Source organism: Emydura macquarii, unplaced genomic scaffold, assembly GCF_026122565.2.
Source record: "Emydura macquarii macquarii isolate MOO-44397 ecotype Brisbane River unplaced genomic scaffold, CSIRO-AGI_Emac_v2 contig_499, whole genome shotgun sequence".
NCBI classification, from domain to species: domain Eukaryota; kingdom Metazoa; phylum Chordata; order Testudines; family Chelidae; genus Emydura; species Emydura macquarii.
The window spans coordinates 4,528,534-4,554,487 of NW_027130636.1; the positions used below are offsets into that span (position 1 = coordinate 4,528,534).

The 25,954-nt window shown below is 43.0% G+C and overlaps 2 protein-coding genes across 2 annotated transcripts in view; one reads left to right on the forward strand and one right to left on the reverse strand.

Annotated features, from left to right (window-relative positions):
* Positions 1-17,968, forward strand: part of PPP2R3A (protein phosphatase 2 regulatory subunit B''alpha) — a 129,929-nt gene extending 111,961 nt beyond the window's left edge. Inside the window, exons 11-14 of the mRNA XM_067538787.1 lie at positions 1,227-1,402; positions 7,808-7,926; positions 9,857-9,963; positions 17,539-17,968. Of these exons, the coding sequence (XP_067394888.1) occupies positions 1,227-1,402; positions 7,808-7,926; positions 9,857-9,963; positions 17,539-17,632 (496 nt within the window). The 3' untranslated portion in view covers positions 17,633-17,968. The remainder of the gene's footprint in view (positions 1-1,226; positions 1,403-7,807; positions 7,927-9,856; positions 9,964-17,538) is intronic.
* Positions 17,969-20,934: 2,966 nt separating this feature from the next.
* MSL2 (MSL complex subunit 2) overlaps positions 20,935-25,954 on the reverse strand; it is a 38,596-nt gene continuing 33,576 nt past the window's right edge. The window contains exon 2 of the mRNA XM_067538788.1: positions 20,935-25,002. Coding sequence (XP_067394889.1) covers positions 23,408-25,002 — 1,595 coding nt within the window. The 3' untranslated portion in view covers positions 20,935-23,407. The remainder of the gene's footprint in view (positions 25,003-25,954) is intronic.

A 25,954-nucleotide genomic window follows, 5' to 3' on the forward strand; every position in this document is an offset into this window, starting at 1 on the left:
CTCCTGATGGCGTATAAGGAGTGCATCTGCTCTGGCTGTCATCCTTCTGCCAGATCACTTTGCCCTCCCAGAGGACTGCTAACCATGCTCCATCCCTCTGGCTGTGAAACGAGTGAGCTTGAGGGCTTTGGCAACCCCTTGTGTCCGGGACACCCTCATTCAATCATGCATCTGCCTCTGTTGTGGGACTGATTGCAACAGGTGGGCCATCCACATGCTGGGGGCAGGGAAGCACAATACCTGCCTGCAAGCCAAGAATGGTGCATAGGTCCAGTCCATTGTTATGTGGAGGTTGTCTGTGTGGTGTTAAAGACCTGCACTAATCTAAGGAACACATCTCTCTCTCTCTGATTTCCCTGGGCAGATGACCCTGAGTGTTGTGGTGCTGTAGTATGTTGGTTTTTAGGGGTGTTGCTTATCAGAGAGATGCTTCTCGCAATAAGCTGAACACAAGTCACCTGTTAGTACAAGTCAGTCAGGGAGTCAGGTGAGTGGAAAGGAGAAGATTGAAATCCACTCCTTATTCTCAATAGCATGCTGCTGTAATAGATGTGGGAGAAACGACGAGAGTCCTGTAGCACCTTAAAAACTAACATTTCTGGGGGCATAAGCTTTCATGGGCTGCAACCCACTTAGAGAGACACATAACGGACCAGGTTCCCTGACTTCTGCCCTGCCAGTGACCTGCCGTGGACTCACTCAGTTATAGCCCAGTGAGGGTGTGGGACATGCCTTTCAAAACTGGGATTAGGGACTCTGGTGAACAGCTGGGGAGGAGGGGGGCGGATAACAAATAAAATAATCCATTGGGCCACTGATTCCATGCACTTTGACCTAGGGCCTGTGGGCAAATACTACAGTCTCTCCTCATGTTTCCATCCCATGGCCTCTCACACAGCTCCTGGAACAAGGCTGACAGCCAGCAGTAGCTGCCTCCCTCACAGAATCACTGAGTTGATTAGGACAGTGACTTCAGTGAATGGTGCTGGGGAACAGAAACTGGTGTCCTATCAGTCCCAGTTGGGGAATAGGGAAACGCCTACCCCTGAGTAACAGAGGGCATGGTCAGAGTCTGCTTTTACTCAGCACTTCTAGCTGGCAATTAGGGTGAATGCCTTATGGCACCAAGGAACTTGCACTGCTCTGCTTGCTGGTGGATAAGATAGTGTTGCTGGTTTTTGCACTGCTGCCAACATGAACAGACTAACTCTATTCTTTTTCCTTAGTATTGAGTACTGGTTCCGCTGCATGGATTTGGACGGGGATGGTGTGCTGTCTATGTATGAACTGGAGTATTTTTACGAGGAGCAGTGCGAGAGGATGGAAGTCATGGGCATCGAACCGTTGCCATTCCAGGATTTACTGTGCCAAATGCTTGACCTGGTGAAGCCAGACAGGGCTGGTAAGAGCTGCTGCAAACCCCAGCCTGTTGGAGTGGTTTAGTGAGGCTGAGCACCCAGCTGTACTCTTAAAAGCTCATTTGTATTCTCTCCCTGCCACCTTCACAGGGCTCATGTCAGTGCTAAGTGTTTACAGATGAGGGAGGAGAAGGATCCTTGCACACGCAGTAGTAATCAAGCCCATAGCTAGCCCCTGCAGAATAAGGATTTTATGATGACATTCTTGCTAGATTAAGTGGGCTACTTTTAAATTTATGATTTAAAACAAGAGCTGGGCTGTCGTGTCATGTCATTTCTTATAGATTAAGGCAAACATAATAGAAAAAAACCCCACCTTACCCCACAGAAATTCTCTTCTGAGACTGCTGAGAGAAGCATGGCAACCACTATTAGCCCCACAAGGAAATAGTCCATTGGGTAGGAAGGGTAGAAAGGCAAGGCTGATATTTTGTAAGCCCCAAACCAAATGAGCCAGGCATGGTGGTTGGGTGTCCAAAGCTGCATAAGGCCAGATTGTGGGCAGGGCCTGTGTGCGGGCCCTGCAGTAAGGGGGATTGCCTCAGCCAGGCTGGAGGGTACTTGTGGAGCCATTCTGGGCTACCATGCAGCGCTAGTGCCATCCCCACACACAGGGTCTATACAGCGCTGTGCCATGAGCCCTGCATAGTCCCACTCTGTCCCCACTCAGGCCAGGATTTGCCTCTGACTGATGAGCCAGGAAGTTTTGAAGGCAAACCCATTCTTCACCTCCCCAACCCTGCAGACGACCTGCTGAATCTCATATGTAACCTGGTGCTTACAGCACAGACAGAGCCTCACTTGTGCCCTGTGTGAGCCTCCATCCTTTACAGGGCCAGGGCACAGCCGGATGCTTAGCCTGAGATAATTAACTTTGATCAGAGATTTGTCTTAAGAAGTGTCTGTGGGCCCTTGCCTGCACTCTACACAGTCTTGTGCTGCAGACTGAGGGTAAATGGGGGCGTTGGACCTGTCACAGCTCCAGCTCCTTCTCAACTGCCTGGGGGTAGAGATGGATATTTGAGGTATCCACTAGCTTAACCTTCTAGCTATTTGCTAACTAAAATAAAATGAAATAAAATTAATTGTCATGGGGTTTTCCCTCCAGTGTAAGTTTGTGCCTTTGGGCTCCATCCCAGCCCGTTTTTTGTTGGCAGTGCTGTGGCCCGTTACCAGCAGCCTCTTTTTGCCTATAGCCTCCCTTCTGCAGGTTGTGCCCAACAGCCTGGGCTTTTCACAGGTCTTTCCCCCTCAGGGAAGGGCATTCCAGCTGCCTCTATTACCAGGAGAGTTCACAGCCCATCAAACTGTAAGGGTTGCTCCTGATTAAAGAGCAAATCAAGGAAGACAGACTTAAGCTGCTTCTTATGGAGAGTTCCCTGAGACTATGGGGTCTGATTCCCCCAAACATAGCCTGAGCCTCTCAGAGTGCTCTGGTGACACTGTCAGTTGCAGCCAGCAAAGAGCAAGGGACAACTTCGGAGGCCTCCAAACATTCTAAGCTGAAGAGACCTTGGTCTTCTGCTAACCCGTCTAAGCATAAGGATATTCACCTCAGTGACCAAGGAGACCTCGTGTCCCCCTCTGGGTACCACTGAGGCTTCTGCTTCTTCTGGCTTTGCACTCAGCACATAGGGAAGTCTCTCCACAAGCAACCCCACTCAGTACCGGCCTCTGTATCTTCAGACCCCTTCGGACATAGGGATTCCTCAAAGCAAGCACCAGCTGCAACTTTGGCCTCCTCTGAGGAAAAAGGCATAAGCAGCATGCAGACTGCACATGCATATGGTCTGTGGTACCGCATGGCTCTCCTTTACCTCAAGGAGCACCGCCCTGGATTACCGGTACCAACCTTTCCTCGCTCACAAGGACCCCTCTACTCAGAGGTAGGGAGAGGATGTCACTGTTGGTACTCATCTACTCTCCTGTATGACCTACCAGTCATATCACTGCATCCTTGCAAAAAAGCTCAGCCAGTGGTACTAACTATGATACCAGCACCTACTCAGACACCACTACTGACATCCCTAGCCTGTCTATTGGACGCAGGGGCTGATACATCTTCAGAATATGACACCTCTGTCCAAGATTCACCCACTTTCCCTTTCCAGCCCTCCTCCCTGGCAGTATACCCTTGCAGTGACACGCTGGGAACTAACTCCACCAGCCTCAGCAGGGGCATGCGTGGGGTACTGCTCCCTTTCCGTAGCCCTACCACATGGGGCTTTCTGGACTCCTTGGGCCCTCATTGGTTCTATCGAGTGCCCTCACATGCAAGGGCCCAATGGCAGGAGCAGCCTTCTGTACCCAGGGAAGCCCCTTCACTAAGAAGATGCCAAAGATCCTCAGGGAGACTTTGAGGAGGACCAGAAGCTCTGAGTAGAGGAGGAAGCACTTCCTTCCAACTTTGTCATCCCTGTATGAAGTTATGCCCCCTCCACTATCCTATGTTGATTATTTTAGATTGTTCCAGGACCTGATGAAGAGGGTAGCCAAGACTCTAGAGATTGACCTGTAGAAGATACAAGAGCCAGAACACTATCTAGTAGTGGATGTCCTCCACACCACATCTCAAGGCAAATTAGCGCTGCCTATTAATGACACCCTCTAGTCTACCAGATGTTATGGCCTGGTGACAACTGCCATCATCCCACCCATGCACAGGAGGGCTGACAAAAAAAATACTATGTTCCAGCCAAGGGCTCTGAATATCCTTTCTTCTCATCCCACCACCCATTTTCTTGTGGTTGATGTGGTCAATGAAAGGAGCAGACAACACCAGGTAAGATCAGCTCCTCCCGATAAAGAGCTCTAGAGCCTTGATTTTCTTGACATCAAAAGCTAATGTCTGGCTGTGCTACAGTAAATCAGGGTCACCAACTATCACGCCTTATTGGCAAAGTATGATTACAACTTCACAACATTTTGACCATCTACCACAGGACCACAAGGACCAATTTCAAGCTGTCATCTGTGTAGGACATGCCCTCACCAAAGCATCCTTGCAACGCATCTCAATGTGGCTGATGCAAGAGCTCGCTTAGTGGTCAGCACCATACTCATGCAGCAAGACCAATTTCCCCCAAAAGTGCAGAGCACAATGGGAGACCACTCTTTCAAAGGGTCTAAGCTCTTCAGTAATGGGATGGACGAGTCCCTGCACTCTCTTAAGGACTCCAGGGCGACCCCACAATCCTAGGACATTTACCTTCTGACCTAAAAAAAATTAGTAAGTTGCAGATGGCCCAATAATCTTGCCTGGTTCAGCTTTTCAACTCTTAGAAACCGACTGAACTACCTAAAAGAGGTCCAGGTTCCACAAGAAGGGGCTATCTTCTACCACCCAGTTGGTGACTTCTTCTGAGAGACTGTTTTGACCCTTTGTTCAAGGGCCATGAATTTCCCCCCTCCGTAGATTCTATGCTGCACAATCCTGTCCCCCTACCCACCCTATGGGGATCATCTTTCCCAGTTCATACCTTCCTGTGAGCTCATCAAATCAGACTCTGGAAGTAATTTCATCAGGCTTCACCATCCATCTTCATCAGTCTTTCCTCCCCATCCCGCTTCAGGGACCTTTCTCATAAAGATCTCTTAAGGCAGGAAATCCAATCCCTCCTGCTACTAGGGGTGACCAAATTCAGGAGGAACCAGTTCACCAGAAAGTGGTTCTACTCCAGATACTTCCTGGTCCCCAAGAAAAAAGGGGATTGAAACTCATCTTGGACCTTGTGACTCTGAACACTTTCGCTCACACACACATTCAAAATGATGACCCTAGCAGTGATTATATCATTGTTAGATCCAGGGAATTGGTTTATGGCTCTGAACCTCTAGGATGCATATTTCCATATAGCCATGCACCCTGCTCACACAAACGCTTTCTATGCTTTGTCATTGATGACAACCATTACCAATACTGAGTTCTTCCTTTTGGCCATTCAACTGATCTGAGAATCTTCACAAAGTGGTTGTGGCCTATCTTCACCAGATAAGAATAATTGTCTTCCCCTACCAGGATGACTGGCTTCTCAAGGGTCGCTCCTTCCCTGAGGTCCAGGCTGCCACTGGTAAGGCTCTGACTCTCTTTCACACCCTGGGCCTTCGACTCAATGAAGAGTAATCAAGTCTGACACCTGGTCAATGTATTGACTATATTGGAGCCATCCTGGACTCCAAGCCTGGCTCAGAACCATCTATATACTCAAGAAGCACAACCTATATAAACGAGTGACTGTTAGGGAATCTAGCACTCTCTCTCACTAAGCAGAGGGACCCTCACAAGGTTTATGTCAGGACCCAGGTTTTGCACCCACCTCCCTCAAGGATCACCACCACAGAAGAGGGCAAATGGACTCCTTGGGAATTATTGCTTCAAATCAACTCTCTTGAGCTCAGCCAGTCCAATATACATCCCTTCACTTCCTGCCCGGGATCAAGGGTCACTCTGTAAGGGTCATGACAGATGACGGGGTGACACTGTACTATATCAACCACCAAGAAGGAGCAAAGACTCCAATCCTTATGCACAGAGGCAAGAAAGCTCTGACATTGGTGTCTAATCCACCAAATTGACATCTCAGCGTTCTACCCTGTAGGACACCTTAGCAGACACTATGAGCGTATATTTCTGCCAGGACCACAAGTAGGAGCTGAGTGAGCCTATCGTTCAGAAAATCTGTCTCACCTAGAGCTCACCAGCGATGGACCTCTTTGCAACACCATCCAACACAAAATGCCGACACTTCTGTTTGAGGAAAGGACTTGGTCAGAGCTGCCACGAAAATGTCTTCCTCACTCCTTTGTATCCTATTATGCACCTCTCCTCCTCGGTGTCTTGAACAAGCTGAAAAAGGAGAAAAAGCAGTGGTTATCACCATAGTCACAACAAGGCTGAGACAGATATGGTTTCTGAATCTGAATCACCTAGCTCTGAAGTCACCTCTTCTCCTCCCTCTGGTGACAGACCTCTCAAGGTGCAGTCAGTGCTGTTGAACAATAGGAAACCAGTGACAAAGAAAACCTAGTTGCAAAAATGGAAGTGTTTCCAACTTTGGAGTGCACAGTAGTCACGTCCAGTTCCAGGGTCACTTCTCTATTGTGTTGACTATTTAATAGAACTGAATGATAAACCTAAATTTTTAAATTTAAAGTCCACCTACTTATCATTACAGCTTAAGGTTTTCGGTTTTTGTGCATGCTACTACTACAAGATTCCTGAAGGGACTGACCAACCCCTTTCCTCATATAAGACGGCCCAATTCACCTTGGGAAGTATTTAATTCTCAATGCTTTGAGGAAAAAACCCTTAGAACCTGTGTATAGTTTTTCTTCATTTATCCTAAGATGCATTCCTCATAGCCTTTATTTCATCCACAAGGATAAATGAGTTGGGAGCTCTTACGGCTGATCCATCATACATGGAGTTTTACTGAAACAAGGTGACACTTTGTTTTCATTCTTGCTTCCTGTCTAAAGTCTTATCAGACTTTTACATCAACCAGGACATTCAACTACCAGTTTTTTACCCCAGATCTCATGCTTCAAGGGAAGAGGCCAGTCTGCGTACTCTATCTAGAAAGGAAGGGCTCTTCTTACATCTCATCAGGATCAAACCCTTCAGATCCTTTCCTAGCCTCTTACATTGCAGAGAGAATGAAGGGGTTTTCTCACTCTATACATACAGACTTATCTAAAATGGATCTCAGGATGCATCTGAGCATGTTACAAGATTTCTGAAGTGCACCCTCATCCTCAGGTGATGGCCCATTCCACCAGAGCTAAATCCATTAGGTAGCATTGCTTAAAAACATACCTATTACAGATACTTGCAAAGCCGCCACTTGGTCATCTGTGCACATCTTTTCACAGCATTACGCTGTCATTCATATCTCCAGATCAGATACAGCCGTAGGTGAGGCTGTTCTCTCAACTCATCTCCTCTGCACCTTCTCCGTAATCAAGGTACTGCTTGGGAGTCACCTAACATGGAGCATCCATAGGGACAACACATTTTATAGGGACAGTCCCGCTACTTGGGGCTTTGACTTATAGAGGTGCCTATTACCGCCTACTCCCATCCTGACTTTTCACACTTGCTATCTGTTCACCGTAGAGCTCAAGATTTGCTCTTTTAGACACAGGCATGAATGCTGTGTGAAATCTGCATATACAAAGCAGGATGCAAAATAACCACATGAGATTCCTCCTTACCCTTGATCCAAGATAGACACAGATCTCTTTGTTTAACAAATGGGCACCGGCAGCCTGAAAAAAACAACACACACACTAGTTGTGTTACCCTACATTAGACAAGAACTATGCTGAATGGGTCCGATCACTCATTAATTAAGAATTTGTTACTAAAATAACATGTGGTCTTTCTGCAGGAAGGGTGACTCTGCGAGATCTGAAGAGATGCAGAATGGCTCATGTATTCTACAACACCTTCTTTAACTTAGAAAAGTACCTGGACAATGAACAGCGGGATCCCTTCGCAATACAGAAGGTATAAAGCAGGGTCTGCAAACGTTGCTGCCCAAAAACCATTTTTAGGGACAGTGAAGTTTGGCATGTTATATAGAGCAAAGTGGCAGATCTGGAAAGAGGACGGGGGATAAACTAAACTGAACAAAACAGTGTGCTGTAGGAAACAAGTTCTGTGTGGGCCTGAAACAAACTCAACAGTGTCCAACAGCTGGCCATGGGTTGGGTCTGGCTCACAGGACCAATTCACATTCTCATCTGCCAGTGCAGCCCCTAAGGAGTAGGCTGGGAACTGCTGAATTATTATGGATCCTTGAAGACAGACATGCTGGTCTTGTCCAATGCAGCTTTTTGATAGGAAATCTATCCATCACACCCAGTCTCTGGCAACAGAGACTTCAAATGTAGCCCATTTATGTACAGGGTTTGGGTATAAGGCCAAGGTTACCAGTCTCCCTGCTCATTGCTGGGAGAATGTTGGTTTGCTGGACTGACAGGCAAGCAGGTAGCCATGCCACTCATTGTGTTCCTCATCTTCGCTGTCCATGGCGAGCACGTGTTTCATTTAGCGCCTTCTGAATTTTCTGCTATAGGCCGACTACATTTCCCCCAAAATTAAAAAAAAAGGCGTTGACAGGCAGATTTTAGCAACATGCCTTCACAATTTCTCTTCCGGTATCTGCCAAGGGTTGGAGTTCACATTAACAGTGTCTGGGTCTAGATCGTTGGTAGAAATTGTCAACCCCAAGAAAAACTGTTTTCAGGGATGGGGTTGGGAGGGAGTCTTGTATCTCAGCACCTACTGATCAAATGACCCCAAATTCACCCTATCACACACACCTAATGTCAAGGCAATCCAAGTAACTGCAGATTTTATATTGGAGTTGTCCTTTAAACAGAAAGGGCTTCCTAACCTTAACTATAGTAAGAGGAGATGCTTCCCTCTAATCCAGTGTTTCTCAATTAAATTTGGCCATGGAACCCTTTTGAACTCCATAAATAATTTGCGGAACCCCCCAAACTCTTAGCAGTCTTCAAATGTCGAAATAAGCAAAGGTCAGCATTTCTCACTTAAATTACACTTACACTGGATACCCTCCGCCGGAAAATCCGAGACATCTTCCCTTTTTCGGCAGCGCGGAGAACAACTGCTCGCGGAACCCTAACAGTGTTCCCACGGAACACCAATTGAGAAACACTGCTCTAATCTAACACAAAAGTGTCTGTTTTGGGCACTTCATTATCAGTCAGACAGTTTGAATTCCTTCCCCTCTGTATTGTCTCTTGTATGTTTGCACAACCTCTGAAGGCAGTGCCCACCAGGAGGGAAAGGAATTGTACCAGAGTGACTGAGGACTTTGTTATTTCCAGGCCAGGCTGCTGCCATGCTACTTGGGGCCAGCACTGTAGGTCTCTTGAAAAGCTCAGCTGGTGTAAAAGGCATGGCCCACCTCATACACAGCAAGGAGCTCTCTGAGCTTATTGCCCCTGTGCACCAGGCTTTGCAAAAGCTGCCTGCTTGGTTGTGGGTGCAATTCAAAGTGATGTCAAATTTTTTTGAAGCCTGGAATAGCCTGGGACCCAGTCACTAGGGAAAGTTCCCTTCTTACAATATGCCCTGCCAGAGCAGTTCAGATTTGCAGTTATTCTTGCTTGACAATTCTGGAATGTCATTGTTCAAGATGGTTGGCAGAGTGTTCTACCTGTGTCTGACTTTTACAGCCTAATACAAAACGTATATGTTTACTCAGGCCTTTGTTTAAAGAACTTGACAGATCCATAATTTAAAGTGTTTTTCTTTGACTAAGATATTTTCCTTAAGGCATTTTCAAACCCCAGCAATAAGTGTTGCAGAAATGCACATGCTTGTAGATAGGTGAGAAGCTTTTGCAAAACAAGTCTGTAGATCAGTAAGGACATTCCTATTTAATGTGCTTGTCCAATTTGTTTAGGATATTGAAAATGATGGACCTGAGCCCTCGGACTGGGACAGGTATGCTGCAGAGGAATACGAGCTTCTTGTTGCTGAAGAATCTGGAAATGAGCAGTTGCAAGAAGGGTAGGTGTTGGCATTTGTGCAGCTATCTTACATTCAGTAATCCCACAAATTTTGTATATGTAAAAACTGCCTTAAACTGGGCCACAAAGGGAGAGAAGTGGAGCATTTGCCTACTTCAGTTAAACTGGCAGATATTTACAGCGAATGTTAGAAGGTAAAAAATGTAGATAATCTTCATCATTTGTTTCAGAATAAAAGTATATATGTATTACAGTGCTAATATAGAAGTGCAAGGCAGATAGAAAACAAGACCTTGAAGTATTACTAGAAGATGGCAATTATGATCTAAAGGGCATAACCAATCATCAGCAGGATGATTGTCAAAAGTGAAATGTCAGTCTAGATGAGTGATGAGGTGGGTGAGATATCATCTTTTATTGGCTCAACATCTGTAGGTGAAAGAGAGAAGCTTCTGAGCTTCTAGGAACTCCTCTTCAGGTCTGGGAAATGTACTCAGAGCATCACAGTTAAATATAAGATGAAACAGATTGTTTAGCGTAAGGAAGTAATGCATATTATAAGAGACCATTCAAGGTGAAGTGACCAATTAACACCTCTGTACTCATAGGACAAAAAGTGGGGTTAGTGGGTTACAGATTGTTGTAATAAGCCATAAAACCAGTATATTTATTAAGACCATGATTTCAATGTCTAGCAAAGTTATGAATTTAAGCTCCCAGGCTCATCTTTTGAAGGTGTTGTGCAGGTTTCCTTTGGGGACAAAGAATTATTTCACAACAATGAGGACACCACCCACAACTACCATGGCCCCACTGACAGTCATAAGAAAAAACCATCATCTGACTGGAAACCCACAGTGGATGAAACCATGCATTTGATCATTGCATTGATTACTTCAGGAAAAAAAAAACCCCAAATACTTAAACTTCACATCCACCACAACCTCTCCACTGCCAAGAGGACAACTATACAGTCCCTGATATCCAACCACCAGATAGTGATCAAATGAACAGACGAAGGGGGTGCCAGTGTAGTGCTGAACTGTGATGACTGCATTAATGGGGCCAACTGACAACTCTCCAACACCACCTACTATAAAGAACTCAAGGAAGATCCCATACCAGAATTCACCCAGGAATTTAAATATATTATCAGATACTTCCCCAACCAATTCAAGAGAAACGCTACCACCTCATCCCCCATGAACCCAATCCAAGGACCAGTTATATGCTTTCCACAATACACAAACAAGGGAACCCAGACAGACCCATCACATGTGGGCATGGCACACTTACTGAAGGAATAGCAGGACTCATAGAAACCATCCTCAAACCAATCACCACACCAAGGACCAGCTTCTTCTAAGATACAACTGACTGCAATATTAACTCCTTCAGAACATCCTTGCCACCATGGATGTCACCTCCTGTATACCAACATCCCTCACCATGACAGCATAGCTGCCTGCCTCAAATATCTAAGTATTGGACAACCCACCACCCCAAATACATTGTCTATGTGTCCATTTCATCCTCACCCATAACAATTCTACATTCAACGAAAAACACTTTGCTCAAACCATGGGTACTAGGAAAGGCTCTCCGCAATTATGCCTAACTTTTCATGGGCCACTTTGAAGAAGAATTTATGAACATATGCACCTCGAAACTAATGATATACCTCAGATACGTCAATATTTTCATCCTCTGGACACATAGCTTAAACTCCTTCATAGATTTCCACTACAACTTCAACCACCTGTCCATTAAGCTCTCTCTGGAACATTCCCACACTCGTATCAACTTCCTGGATACAATGATCAGCTTCAGCAAGGGATCCCTACAGACAACTATATAAGAAGTCCACGGATCACCACACTTAGCTCCACAGATCCAGTAATCACACCAAGAAATTGGTTATTTCCAGCCAGGTACTCAAAAACCACAGAATATGCTCTGTGGAGGAAGGCTGGGATATACACCTTAACATACTTAAAACTACTTTCACCAAACATGGACATTCCTCCAGAGAAGTAGATCGCGCCATGGATCAGGCCATCCAAATACCTTGAGACAACCTGCTTCAATATGGGGAAAAAAAGCCCTCCGACCCCACACCTCTAGTTGTCATTTATTATCCTGCACTAGAACCCACATGAGGTATTGTTAAACAATTACAACCTATACTTGCTGGGGATCCCATCCTGAAATAAATCTTTCCTGAATCCCCTCTTCTGGTCTTCATGCAACTCTCCAACCACACTAAGCTCATCATCAGAAGCAAGCTCCTTACAGACCAGGACCCACCAACTTAAAGTGGCACCAGCTCCAGCCATAACAACAGATGCAAAACCTGCAGACATATCTCCAGTGCTGTGATGATCAATACCACCCCTCCTTGCCCCCCCAAGACACCTTTCAAAACTACAGGCCCTACACATGCCTGGCAAAATGGGTACAAAATGCCCCAACAACAACGTGGGTGAAACCAGACAAATCACTATGTTCTCGAATGAACTCACACAGAAAAATGATGAAAGACAAAAACATCATATCACCTGTGGGTGAACATTTTTCATAAAGCAATCACTGTGTCTGACCTCTCAGTCCTCAACGTCAAAGGAAACCTGCACAACACCTTCAAAAGATGAGCCTGGGAGCTTAAATTTATAACTCTGTTAGACACTAAAAATCATGGACTTAAATGAAGACACTGCTTATTACAACCGTCTGTAACCCCCTAAGCCCACCATCTTTTGTTCCATGACTACAGAGGGGTTAATAGTCGTATCATTATCTGGGTCATCCCATTTATCCTTTTGAAATTATGGAACATTATCTTACATCCAGTCCTCTGGAACTTCTCCAGTGTTCCAAGATGTATTGAAAAGCAATACAATGGTGTAGAGAGCTCGCTGGCCAACTCTTTAAAAACTCTAATATGCAAATTATATGGACCTGCTACTTTAAAAATTATCTATCCTTAGTAACTACTGTTTAACATCCTCCTGAGTTATTGCTGAATTGGTAATTATTTCACCATCATATGACATGACTACATCAGCTTTTCCCCAAATATACAACAAAAATATTTATTGAACACTTCTGCCTTTTCTACATTACTGACAATGTTACCATTTTCATTTAGTAATGGAGCAATACCATTGAACCTTTTGTTCCTAACATACTTGAAAAACTCCTTTTTGTCCTTAACTCTGCTCTCCATAGTGTCCTTTTGCGTCCCTTACCAATTTTATACAATGCCTAGTTTCTGATTTATATTCACAGCTATCAGCGTCTCCATTTTTGCATTTGTTGTGTGTGCACACAGTTGTTGTGGGTTTTTCTTCCTTTTTTTTGTTTTGTGACTGCTTTCACATCCTCTCTACACCAGAATAAAGAGATTGATTCCAGAGTCAAGCCAGATCAAGTTCTTCATTATCTGGAGGGAAATCCTGTCTTTCTGCTTAGACTTGTAGATGTCTAAGACTGAATTCTCTAGTAGAGTGGTCATTCCTAGATGCAGCCATCTGTTCTAACAGCTCCTGGAACTGGAAACAAATACCCCTGAGGTGAAATATTGGTAATGGTCACTGAATCATCGGGAGACAAACCAAGTCATGGAGCCCTCAGCGGGGAGCAGCATATCACCACACATCACCTACTCCATTGTTCCTAGGGATCTGAAAGGTCACTCTTAGTAATGGTGATCTCAGCTCAAACCAGTGCTGTAGACAGAAAATATGGATGGCCAACATTTGGAGAAAAGGAGTTGTGAAAAGTAATCTCCCTTTGTTTCTTCCTTCATGAAAATGCCTTCATGGAGCCCTGCTGTAGCAGAGTAGCTAGTAATGTCCTCCAAAAGCAAGCGGGATGAGGAGCTGTGCTATTTAAATGTTTAGAATGTCAGATTGCCCACACTCAGTTCCGTTTTAGAAGCTGGCTTAAGAAAGTAGTGACTAAAAGTATGGACCATGCTCCATGGATTTACCCTACAGACCTCAAGTAAAGGCACACTTCTTTAAGTGAGTTTGTCTAGTGGAGGTCATACTATCATGTCCAGAGAATCTCAGGCTGGTTACATACCTGATCCCATCAACTCCGAATAGGTCTCCTCCTGAGTTTTGTGTAAGGAGTGAAAAAGAACATGTTGCTATTAACTAGAGAACCCTGAGAAAGGGCATTCCTTGGCCAGTGCCTTCTACATAGCAAGGAACACTGAATAAGGACTATCCTCCTGTCTTCTGAAAGACAGAAACCAGCTTCCAAAAGAGGCTGGCCATTCTTATCAGGGTTAAGATGTATGTAGACTAGAGAGTAGGTTTGTCTTTGCTGATCCTCAGCCAGAATTTGGAAGAGGGAAGATGTTTGCTGAAGAGTGTGTGTTGCCCCCTCTGAAGATGAGGCTCAGTGAGATGTGTAGGCAGGGATAAAGCAGGTGAGCCGGTAGTTAGTTTGTAAGCTCTTTGGCCAGAGAGTGTCTTTTTGTTCTGTGTTTGTACAGCACCTCACAAATTGAGGCCTGGTACCTGGCTGGAGCGCCAAAGTGCTGAAATAACAACTTGAACAGCCTGGCCAGGCTGTTGATAGCCTGAGGCAGCATCTTGTACTGGGATGGTTGCTGCCCAGCATGAACCTCAGGTACCTCCTGTGGCAGTGTGTCTCTCACAGGGTCAGTGCCCTGAACCAGTTCTGAGGGTTTAGTGTGGAAAATACATCCCCTAGAGAACCCATGCAGAACTTTATGATTTTGTGATGTGTTTCATTTGTAGAGCTCCAAAGTGGGGTATGGGCCACATTTTTCTTGGGGGATAGACAGTTGCACACCTACTTCTGGTAAAGTCAAAACCTCCTCTTTCACCTGAAAAAGGGATGGAGAAGGGAGGTTGGGGTTTTGTCTTGGCTCCACACTGCACAGCATAGACCTGTTTTGCAGTCTAACCCATTGGTCCAAAAAGATAGCCTGCCATGCTTGGAAACAGTGGCACAAACAATTTGAGAAGGCATCCTTTCCAGTGTTTTTTCTTTTAAGCTATTCCTCCAGTGGTCAAAGCAGTTGAACTGGAGGAAGAACTCTGCTGAGATCTCCTTTATTGCCCACATGACCTATACTTACATTCTCAAACCACATCTCAATCAGAGGATGGCTGAGGGCCAACTTGAAAGTAGGCTATTTCTTAGTAGAGGACTGTCCTAGAGCAAGCAGCCTAAGCTATTGTCTTTGCCACAATCAGCTCCTTGAATACCTCATCTTTTGTGAATTGAAGTGGTCAGATTCCTCACGGTGGCAGTCCAGAGCCTTGGCCTAAGCTTTAGCAGAAATTCTAGAATGGCTTAGCCAGGCCATGCCAGGCCATGAAGGGAAGCAGCAGAGACTGGAGCTCTCGCCTCGGCAGGCCAGATCTCAGAGTGCCTTGAGTGAGTGTTGCTAGCCCTTCCCGAAACATTTTAGCTTCTGAGATAAACTATAAATGACATGACTTTCATCCAGAGCAGACAGCCCTATGGCCTCAAAGTTGCTCAATGCTGTCAAGTAGATGAAAAGGAAGTGGACACCACCCATCTTGGAAGTCAAGAGGGGGTACTGGGGAAGAGATGGAGTCCCTCCCTAGGTCCCTGATACAAAACATCTGATTCCTAGGAGCAAGACACAACCAAGGCAGGCTTCTCCAGCAGGCTTTAATGAGCCCTTGCATACTGGAAGGACAGTTCTGTTCTTGTGAAGTTCTCAGACATCAGAGCTTATGAGACATTTTTGGGAGGGCAGCCTGGCCTGTTGCTGTCCTGATGATCATCTACCAAAAACATGCAAGCATCACTCAGAAGGAATGCAAAAGAGGCCATGCTTTCATCAGCTCAGAGAAAGGCGGGGGATGGACTGAAGTTTGTGCATCCCCCTCATCCCTCTCACATCAAGTGCCTGAGTCAGGGTGATGGAGCTCAGGGGAAATTGGAGAATGCAGAAAGGAAGGTCAAAGTTCTTAGCAGGCTCTTTCCCTTGTTGCGCTTTAGAAGATTTGGATGTTCTCCTCAGAAGAGATCTTACTCCTTTGCCTATCCATTGCAGACAATTCAGCCAAGTGTGAGATAGGACCAGTAAACCTAGGGAGGGCCCACTGGGCATGGTTGGTAGCAATAAGAGGCTGACAGACACATATGACGCCGATGGGGATCCTGTGTTTGTATCTGAGTCACTAGAGAGATAATCAGCATACAAAATACCAAATGCAATCTTTTTAGTTCCATGCCATCAAGCTTGACACAAAGGCACGATCCATTGAAGCTGAACAAGTTCCAGGCAGCCATGTGGTTGCTGCCAAAAGAGCTCTCTGTTTTAAGATTTTCTCAGCATCAGGGATTGCTTCTGGTAATGAAGGGATCCAAGATCATGGAGAGAATTTAAATTGCCTGGCACCCTGAGCTCAGTTTCAAAGAGGATGCAGAAACTTCAGGTGGAACCTCCAAGGACCTAAAGGAGCTTCCTTCGTATGCATGTGAGCAGGAAGATCTGATGGAGCTCCTCCTGCTAAACATGATACTGACCAGCCTGACCATATAGTGGCTCATTCAAATCTACCTATTAGAGCTCTATTGGAGCTCCTCCTTTTGGAACTAAGGGACTTTTCAGAGCCCCTGAGCTCTAATACTAGGAGTTGGAGGGACACGGTGGTGTGGTTTCTGAGATAACAGTCTTGGTTCTGAGCACTTAAGTGGGCTTTGAAGGATCACTTAAGCTGAAACTCTCCAGAAGCACATGTAGTTTCTGAATGAGTCAAAGCCAAGGCCTCCTCCATAAGAAGGGGCCATGGTCTGGCTTTACAGTCTCTCAGGACCAGACAAATTTCCCTATATGTTGAAGGCAGAGGTGTCTGATGGGCACCATCAATGCCAAAAGGCACACCTGTTGAAACAAGAATGGCAGCGCTGAATAAATGACTGCCTTAGAACAGAAATTTGGGTGTTTGTAATTGAATAAAAATCCTAAAATATTAAACTGTTTCACAAAATAGAAATCCTCACATGGAGGAGGGTTCCTCAATGCTTCACCAGAGAGAGGAACTGGGGACTAGTAGAGAGGGTGAGATTATTCCTAACCTTGGCTCCAGGGTGAAAAGGACTGGTCACCAACTATCACCACTGAAAAGGAAGGTTCTCTGACCACAGGCACACAACTGACAGAAGTGCTCTGTGTAAAAACACTCATACAGGAGAACTTAGTCACAATTTCCCTGTACTGCAATATAAAGGACATCACAAGATTTTAACCAGGAAAACACATTCATATTTAAATCTTCCAAAAACAGCACTCTGTGCTATTGCATCTTTATTTTAAAATTTTGATTTCAAGACTTAGTGTTGGTGGGTGATATTGCAAAAATTAACAGCATCAACTGTAAAAGTTTGAGCAACAGAACTGCAAATAGCAATTAAAATGCTGTATAAAAGTTCCTTTGAGCTTTCTCATACTGTAGTTTTATCACATCCTTAATTGTAGCATTATAATATTAGTCATAAAATGGCTAACATTTGTATCTGAAAATATTACATTGTTACGGCCAAATTAAATATGTAGAAAAAGCTTTGTTTTGAGAGTATCTTTTTTCTCTCTTTGCAGATCATTTGAAGAGGACTATGAAACAGATGAATTTTTATCTCCCCCGGAAACTGGAGACAAGTTGGACAAACTAGTTATCTCAGACCTTTCATAATAGAAAAATGGAAGACAAACTAGTATCTGTCAATATTTAAGTGGAGCGTGGTCAGTCTTTAGACACTTAGGGATTTTTAAAAAAAAATCCCTCCTTGAAGCAAAGTGCTTTATTTTATACACTGTAATTCAAGATCCTTTTTTCCTCCATATGTGTAACTGCAAGAAGGTAATTTCTATAAAAAGGCTTTTTGCAAATTGTTATTGTGCATACTCATTAAATATGGTGACTGCATTTTGTTTCATTCTTATCTTGCCATACAAATTCTATAAAATCTCCATGTGCAATAACTGTCTATCATCTAATGCTTAAACATAATAAAACTGCATGCAACTTGCACAATAGTCATTATCAAGTTAATTCCAAGCAGTCATTTCTGTATTAGTTATTCTGTACCCCTTAACTTTACCAGGCTTTGAAATTAACTGTTTAAATGAACATCTAAAGAGTTCCATCAAGCCTGGTCTACAGTTAAGTTCACTCTTTTTTTTAAATAGTGTCAAAATGTCCCCTTCTTTCTCTAAACAGACAATACCCCAAACACAACACAGAAATGAAGGTGCTCTCTTGTGCTGTACACTGTAAGCTCTTCACTAAAGCTAAAACACTTATTTGTTAAGCATATATTACTCACTGTACAGGGCAATGTACAGCTAAGTGTTACATAACACGTCAGACCAAAAACACATTAAGATGGAATTCAAGTTTACCACCTTTGCACTCTCTCTCATGCATGGGAGGAACTCCCTGCAAATACCCACAATGAGACCATACTGTCCGCCTTGAAACTCTTCTCTGCTGTGATGTCTACAAAAAACTTAGCAATGATTACGGCAACTGATGTGCTAGGAGTGCTCTTGCTTCTCATGCTGACCAGAATTATTTCCATTTCCTTGTGCTCCCCCATCTGTTGTATCCATGTTATCTATAGTCTTAGCCTTAAACTAAGGGCAGTGACAGGCTTTGTAATATGTCTGTAAAGCATCTAGCTTAACCCCGAGTGACGTAAATTATGTCAAAGTAAGTGGTAGTGTAGACCTAGCGTTAGTAAAATTATGTTTAACCATGCGTGACTGCCTAATAGTTTGTGATCTGGAACTTCATGGTTGTGAACAAGTAAGATTTTGGTCCAAAGATATCCAGATGCTTTTGGTCCTTATCATATGGGGTAGTTATCAAAAAGTGCTGCCTACTTCATTCATTGGTTGAATAGTGACCAGCATCTGTCATACCATCTTAGCTGGATCCAGGATAGCCTTATCAATAAGTAGCACTACTCTGGAGGGTTGTTGCTGACTACAAAATATCTAGCAGCTTGGACTGCAGATCTTTGACCTCCACCAGAGGGATCTGTAAGGTATCAGCTAGTCTTCTAATTCCTGAACTCATTGGCCATGGAAGGTGGTGGAGACATAACTGCCTCATCCAGTGACGATGATGAAATAGGAATATCAGAGATGACTTCCTCATCTGCCCTAGCCTCCTGCTCTTCAAATGTCTACTCCTGTCATGGATGGATAGGAGAATGTGAATCCCCAGTCTCATGGTGGTCTGTTAAATTGCTGTTAGGCAGCCCACAGATCCCAATATGACCATTGTGAGGGTCCATAAGGAAGCAGGGGTGGCATACAAGGCTGGTTCCACCATCCTTGGTGACTTGCACGGTCCTTCCTGCACAAAGGTGGATTATCAAAGGGATATGTAGAAAAATACCTCTCACAAATGAAGGAAACTGATTGGGAGTCCTCTTCCTCCACATCCTCCCTGTGGTGTGGGGGGGCAGCCAGTGAGGTTGGAGGAGAGTCCTGTGCCACGGAATGGTTACTCAGAGACTTAGGTATCTGTACCGAGAGACATTTGGTACCTCACAACAATGGGGACTCTGGGTCTTCAACACTGAGATGTCCTTCAAGTACCAGAACTCCTGCAGTACCAGAAAGGTCCCTGGTACCAATGTCATCGCTGAGGTTGCCATAGCTGGAGTCGACAATACCAACAATGATGGCTACACTGTAAGTGTTATAGATGTCAGGCTCCAATGCTTGCTCGGTACTGAGGGTACCACTTTCACAGGCACCCCAAGCTGATCTGCTTGCATCGGTATTGATGGCTGGATTAAGGCACACAACAGTACCAATGGCTGAGTGGAGTGCTTTGGTCTGATGGCAGGACTGAGCTGAATAGTACCAAGTGCTCACCCTCCTTGCTGGTATAGGTGTTCTAACGGAGCCGTGCTTCCTGTCCTTGGAACTCTGGAGCTTCGGGGGCCCGCCACTACTGCAAATGCCCAAACTGCGTCCGTGCATATCATCTTATTACTTCATCTACCCTATTTGTTTGTTACCTTCTTGGTGTGTGTCTACAATTAGATAAATGTAAGATCATTAGGGAAGGGTCTTACATTTATCTTTATGTTTCTTTAAAGCATGAAGCACACTTTTGTTATAATAAAATAATAAATTGAAAGTATAGCCAAACTAGATATGCTTGCAACTTGGACATATTTGTTTATAGATAAATAGTAGTTTGGAGCATGGAAAATGTTTTAATGTGTCTATTCCTTGAAAAAGGGTTCTCACTCTTGTATTCAGATGGTATGTGTATACCACATTAATTTTGTACCATACGAACTGGTTTCCAAGAAAAATATTACACATCCCAGAAAAGAACAGACAAGTTACTGCTCCAGTTTCTAAAAGCAAGTTTTTGATCTTCCAATTTGTGCAGCATGCTCTCAGCTAAGAAGCAGTTTACATCAGAAATACTGGATAGTCATCTTTCACCTTCATCCTTCACCAGCTACATTTTGTTGCCTATGCAGTTCTAAAAATTACAGAATTTGAAGAACATTTAGTGCATTACTTCAGAAAAATCTGAGGAGAGAAACAGCATACTTACCAAATGCAGGGTAGTCCCAAGTGGTCTTCTCTACACTAGCAGAATCTTCAAGGTTTCCCACTATTGTACCACCTCTTGGGGCAGTGTCACTTGTAATAACAGTTGTAGTACTAGTGTAGACAGGCAAAAAACAGCGAGTGTGAAGATAAAGACCATTTAAGTTACTAGTTACATTGTTTTAAATGGTTCTAGAAAGACAGGACCAATGCAATTATTTCACTGTACCAACCTCATAATTCTTTCTGCTTAATTTACTCAACACACAGGGGAGGCAGAAAATTAAAAGAAACAAAAACTAACTTTAAATTCTGAAGAAAAATAATTTTCTTCTGAAAACTAAAAAGCATTCAGACGTGCCACACTGATGCCCTCAGCAGTTAGAAAATAGAATTAGAAAACTAGCATTTATTAATCAATTTACATTTTAATACACATTTCAAGAACGTGGTAGCATAAAAGGAAACTTGTTTTTAAAACAACCTGAATTTACCCATTAGCAATGTTACATTAATGATCAGGGGTCTCCTATCAATGGTTCCAAAAACACTTCACCTAAATCTCCAACTACTGGAACCAAACTTAATGCAACAGTAAAATATAAATAATTAAAAACTACTGCCACACTGAGGAATGTGTACTTAAGTATACAGTTTAGAGTACTAAAAAACGTACTAAGAACAATCTCAGCAAAACTTACAGCTTTGCAGAAGTGTTCATAAATTACTACCTATGCTGCTCAATCTCACTCCACTAAAATCTGTTTGTCATTTGATTACTTTACTTACATGTAGTGGAATAATAAACACAGATTTACATGAGTAGGTCAAAGTCAAACCACCAAAGTAGAAAATGGTAGGATCTTCTTGGTCAACACACAACATCACATACAAATTTAACTAAATATGTTTTAATAGGACATCATTAAACCCCATGAGGGTTAAAAACAGAGAATTCGGTACTTGGGTTGGCAAATAAAGACAGGAATACTAAGAAGCATTTTCCACCATTTACTCTCGTTATCAAAAATATTTTTCAACTCTTCTTGCAAAACAAAAACAAAATAGTACAGACTGGACACATACATCACATTTTTCTTCCTATGGCTTTAACCCCCCCACCCTACCCCCACCCCACAAAAAAGACGGGGGGGAAATACAAAACAAAATAAAAAAATTATCTGACCATGTTCACAGAAAATGACACCATGGTACACTACCAAAAAAAAAAAAAAAAAAAAAAGGTGGTGTCATTTGATTTGTGTCCAAAATGCTTTTGCTTATTTCTTAGACAGGTGAGTAACCATCATTGTACATGCTTTGTGCACAATCAAAATATATTCAACATTATACCACAATTAATTGGAGATTTCATTTAATTAATAAAAATATGTCTGCCATAAAATGGAATTTGAAAAATTCTAGCACTGTTTCTCTTTTGACATACTGTTATAATAGTAACTGTCTTTTAAATTAGAAGGATAATGCTTTGTATTTTAGTCAGTCCATCTTTTATTTGTGCAGTGCCATATAATGATGAGATGTCCCTACATCATGAGGAAGTCTGACTTCTTTAGAACGGCACAAAAATCTTAAACTGCTGTAATGTGCAAAATGCAAAAAACCTTCTTTGGACTATTTCCTTATTTTCAGGGATTAACTGGAAATCAACCAGTTGGGCATACCAAATGTAGAAGAGTGAGCTGAACATTTGGTGGGATGAACTGTCTAGCATATTTTATCTAATGAGTACTGAAAACAATTTGATCCTGTATACCCATCAGTTCTCTGTCCTGACTGAGAGGAATCAATTAACAATGGGTCATTTTTCTAGGGTAAATAGATCTCAAGTGCATCACAATACAATTTTGACTTCATTTACTTTTTTTAAGTGAAGAAGGAAAGAGAAACGAATGGTGGTAAAGGTTGTAAAAACTAGGATGTATTGTGGGGCACTAGTGGGACAAAAGGATTGTAACCAGCGCAGATTTATTTTTTATATTTGTGACCTAGGGTCAAATTCTTCTCAGATACCACATACAACTCCCACTGAAATCAGTGGGTTTACATGTGTTTGGCCCTTCTTTGCTTATGTGTTGTTTCCCTTCTCATGATGAAGTGAACAGCAACATGTCAAAGATGAATGGAGTTAGTGTCAGAGGGCATAAAATACACCAGTCACATGTCTATCTGCATACTTTTCAGAAAAAGTGAATTACAGGATTACACAGAGGCTCAAGCTGACAGAATTTCAGGACCTCTGCTTAGAGATAGCAGAGTTACTTCTTAGCCAATTCCAATGAAGGACAACTTCTCTTTCAATAAAATAACAGATTTTTTTTAAACTGTTCCATGAGCTAGATAACCAATGCTCATTATCAAAAGAGATGAGTCATTCAAAGACTGCATTCCTCAGTTAATACTGTATTTTCAACAGGAAAGGGATGTCATTTGCTAGCAACACTGACTCCCTAAGTAATTGGTAGTTACTTTTACACATCATAAACTAGCACATCTTTGATGGACTGTTTAGATACCACTTCCTTACATTTAATCGGAAGCTTTAATTGCGCACAAAACATTAACTGGTACAATGAGGTTAATATGTTCCTTGCCAAAGGTCATCTTGTATTAAAACCATTTATATCAGCATCTGATCTCAAATTATGAGGTGCTGAGAGAACTAAAGACATAGTTTTAGGGTAACTCCTCCATTATCTGCAAACTATTTCCCAGACACTAACACACATAACATAGCAATGAAAAACACTTGATACAAGTGATCTATATGCAGGAGCTTCGGCAAGTTAAACAGAACCATAGCTGCCTTAAAACTGTAGCAGTTCCCCTACTAAGGGCAGGGAAAAGACAAAAAAATGATTTAACAGTCATATCTCATGTCTATAGCTTCATCCAAACTTTTATCATCGTGTGTACTGGCAGCTAAAAATGTAGTTACTGGTGACCCTGTCACATTAATTACACTGGTGCTTGTGCTGGCACTGCGCACAATGCTTGTCACATTAATGCCCAAAGTAAGCCTAGTCTGTTCCAAGGCCTTTTCTGGCACTGCAAATGCTTCCAGCTTCTTTTCCCCATTAGCCATATATGAGTTTTGGCAGCCACGGCATATACAGTCTAAGCAGGCTTTACGGTTAGAGTAGCAAGGGCAGCGTTGGCCACGACATGTAAGAACACTTGGATTTTGGGTGGCGCGACCACATTTACACCCTTTCTTTTCTTGTGGCTTTTTGTATGCAGTTTTTGTTGGACTTCCTGGCATAACATTACAGCTAGCAACCTTTTCCTTTGCTTTGTCTTTTGTTTTCAGTATTCCAGGTTTGGCTTTTGGGTGAGATTTCTTGGGGACATGTTCTAGATTCTTTTTCATGCTTTTATTAGACAGGAGTACAGTTTTACTTATTTTGGGAGTAGTGCCTCCATTGGGTACAGTTGCTACAGGCTGCAAAGACATTTTGTTTTCCTGTTTCACTGTTACTGGAGCTGATGCTCCCAACGTTGGGCCACAGATGATGCTGGAAATGGGTAGTGGCTGAACTTTTTCGCTGTCACTTTCTGATCGAGATCGCTTTCTGTTCAACTTAACTACCTTAGGTGTTGCTGCTGTACATGAGATTCCATGAGGAGAAGCACCTGTGGACATGAAAACATTATGGCTAAGAGGTGGGGGAGAAAGCTGCAGGAAAGGACCATTGGATACGGTGGCTTCCAAGTTGGGCTGCAAATCAGAACCACATACTTCAGTGTTTGAAGCAGTTTCTAAGCTTCGGAGAACTTCCTCAACACTAAGCAAAAGAGAGCCACCAGGTTTTATATCCTCACTGAAACTGCAGATGTCAAGGCCTGTTGTACACAAGTCACTAGAAGAAACTGTGTCACACACAGGCTGAAGAGTGCTAGAGATGTCCTCAGTTTTTATATACTCTCCAGTACTACACACATCAATTGTATTTGCATGTTCAGGAGAAGGAATAGTTACTCCAAGTTTATCTACTGAAAGCCCATTACAATTGGGCAACCCATTGATAACTGAACCTCGAATATCAATATTGTGTGTGCTTTCAGGTATTGAAGAAAAACTAGCTTGAGGATCATTAGTATGTTCTGAGGTTGAAGGTAATGGGGAATGTATCAAACACAAAGGCATGGCTGCATCAGAAGTTTTTTCTGTATCTTCATGGAGTGGCGATCCATCTTTGAGCAAAGCCAAAAGATCTGCAGAACAGTCAACTGCTTGTATTATGTCTCGTGCCAACGGAGTCTGTGTTATGTATTCACAGAGCTTTTTATAGCAGTTCACTAGAATGTTCAATTGTTTATTTTCCTCAAACTGTTCATAGTCTTTGCACCAACTACATGATGGTTTCATCATCATCTTCTTGCCTTTACAAGTTTTGCAGACATAATGCTGACATGTGGAGTTGGTGGGAGCAATAGGATCCTGTAGCAAATTTCCTAAGAGGAAAAAGAAAAGATGGTTATTCCAGCAGACCAACTGGCATAGGCTTTCAGGGTAACATAAGAGGGACTTCCCATTGACATTGTTGTATGAATTACCTGCATAGTGTTCAGTGAAGAACATGGTCATAAGAAAAATCATAGGTGTGCAAACAAAACAAGTAAGAGACATCCTTCAATTGTTTCTGGACATCATATCAGACAGATTTTTCTATCTGTAAATTAGGTTTCAGATATTCTCTATATTAACTAGATTCCATTCTTTCTCTAGCAGACCAATGGCCAAACCTGAAAGTAGAGCTTTTTCTTGGTAAGAAGCCCTTGACAGGATGATGATAGCAGTCTAATGAGTTTTTATTCAGATATTCTACTGTACTGCTCAAAATAGCATAAAATTCAATATTGTTTAGGCAAGGGTAAGCAGAAGACGGCAAAACTCCCAAATATTAAAATGGAATGAAATAACTAATAAATTCAAACCTAGAAGAAGACATGAAAGATAAGGGATAATTGTTTGGGAGGGTTTAATTTTGATTTAAGAAAATCCTACAAAAAATTTTAGGATATGAAAACAGTCTAAGCAGATTATTTCTTACTCCAGTCTGGAGAAACAGACATTTAAAAAAAAAAAAAAAGAACCCAAAATCCAGTTGAAAAGAGAGAAGTCTGGCTATGACAATTCTTTGCTCATTTCCCACCTAACAAAAGCAACATATGAATGGCAGAGACCCCAGATCACTGTCTGGAAAGTCTATTCATCAAAAGGCAACCACTGCCCAGTTGAGTGCACTGAGTTTTGGGACAAACCATCCCTTCTGCCTTGTAAGCCTCCTTAACACAGAATCTGAGCCACCAGGTAGAGAATGAGATGCACAATCTGATTATTCAAGTCAAGTTCTGATTGACTTGTTGGGTCTTCTGTGATATTACTTCCATTCACTAACTCTGT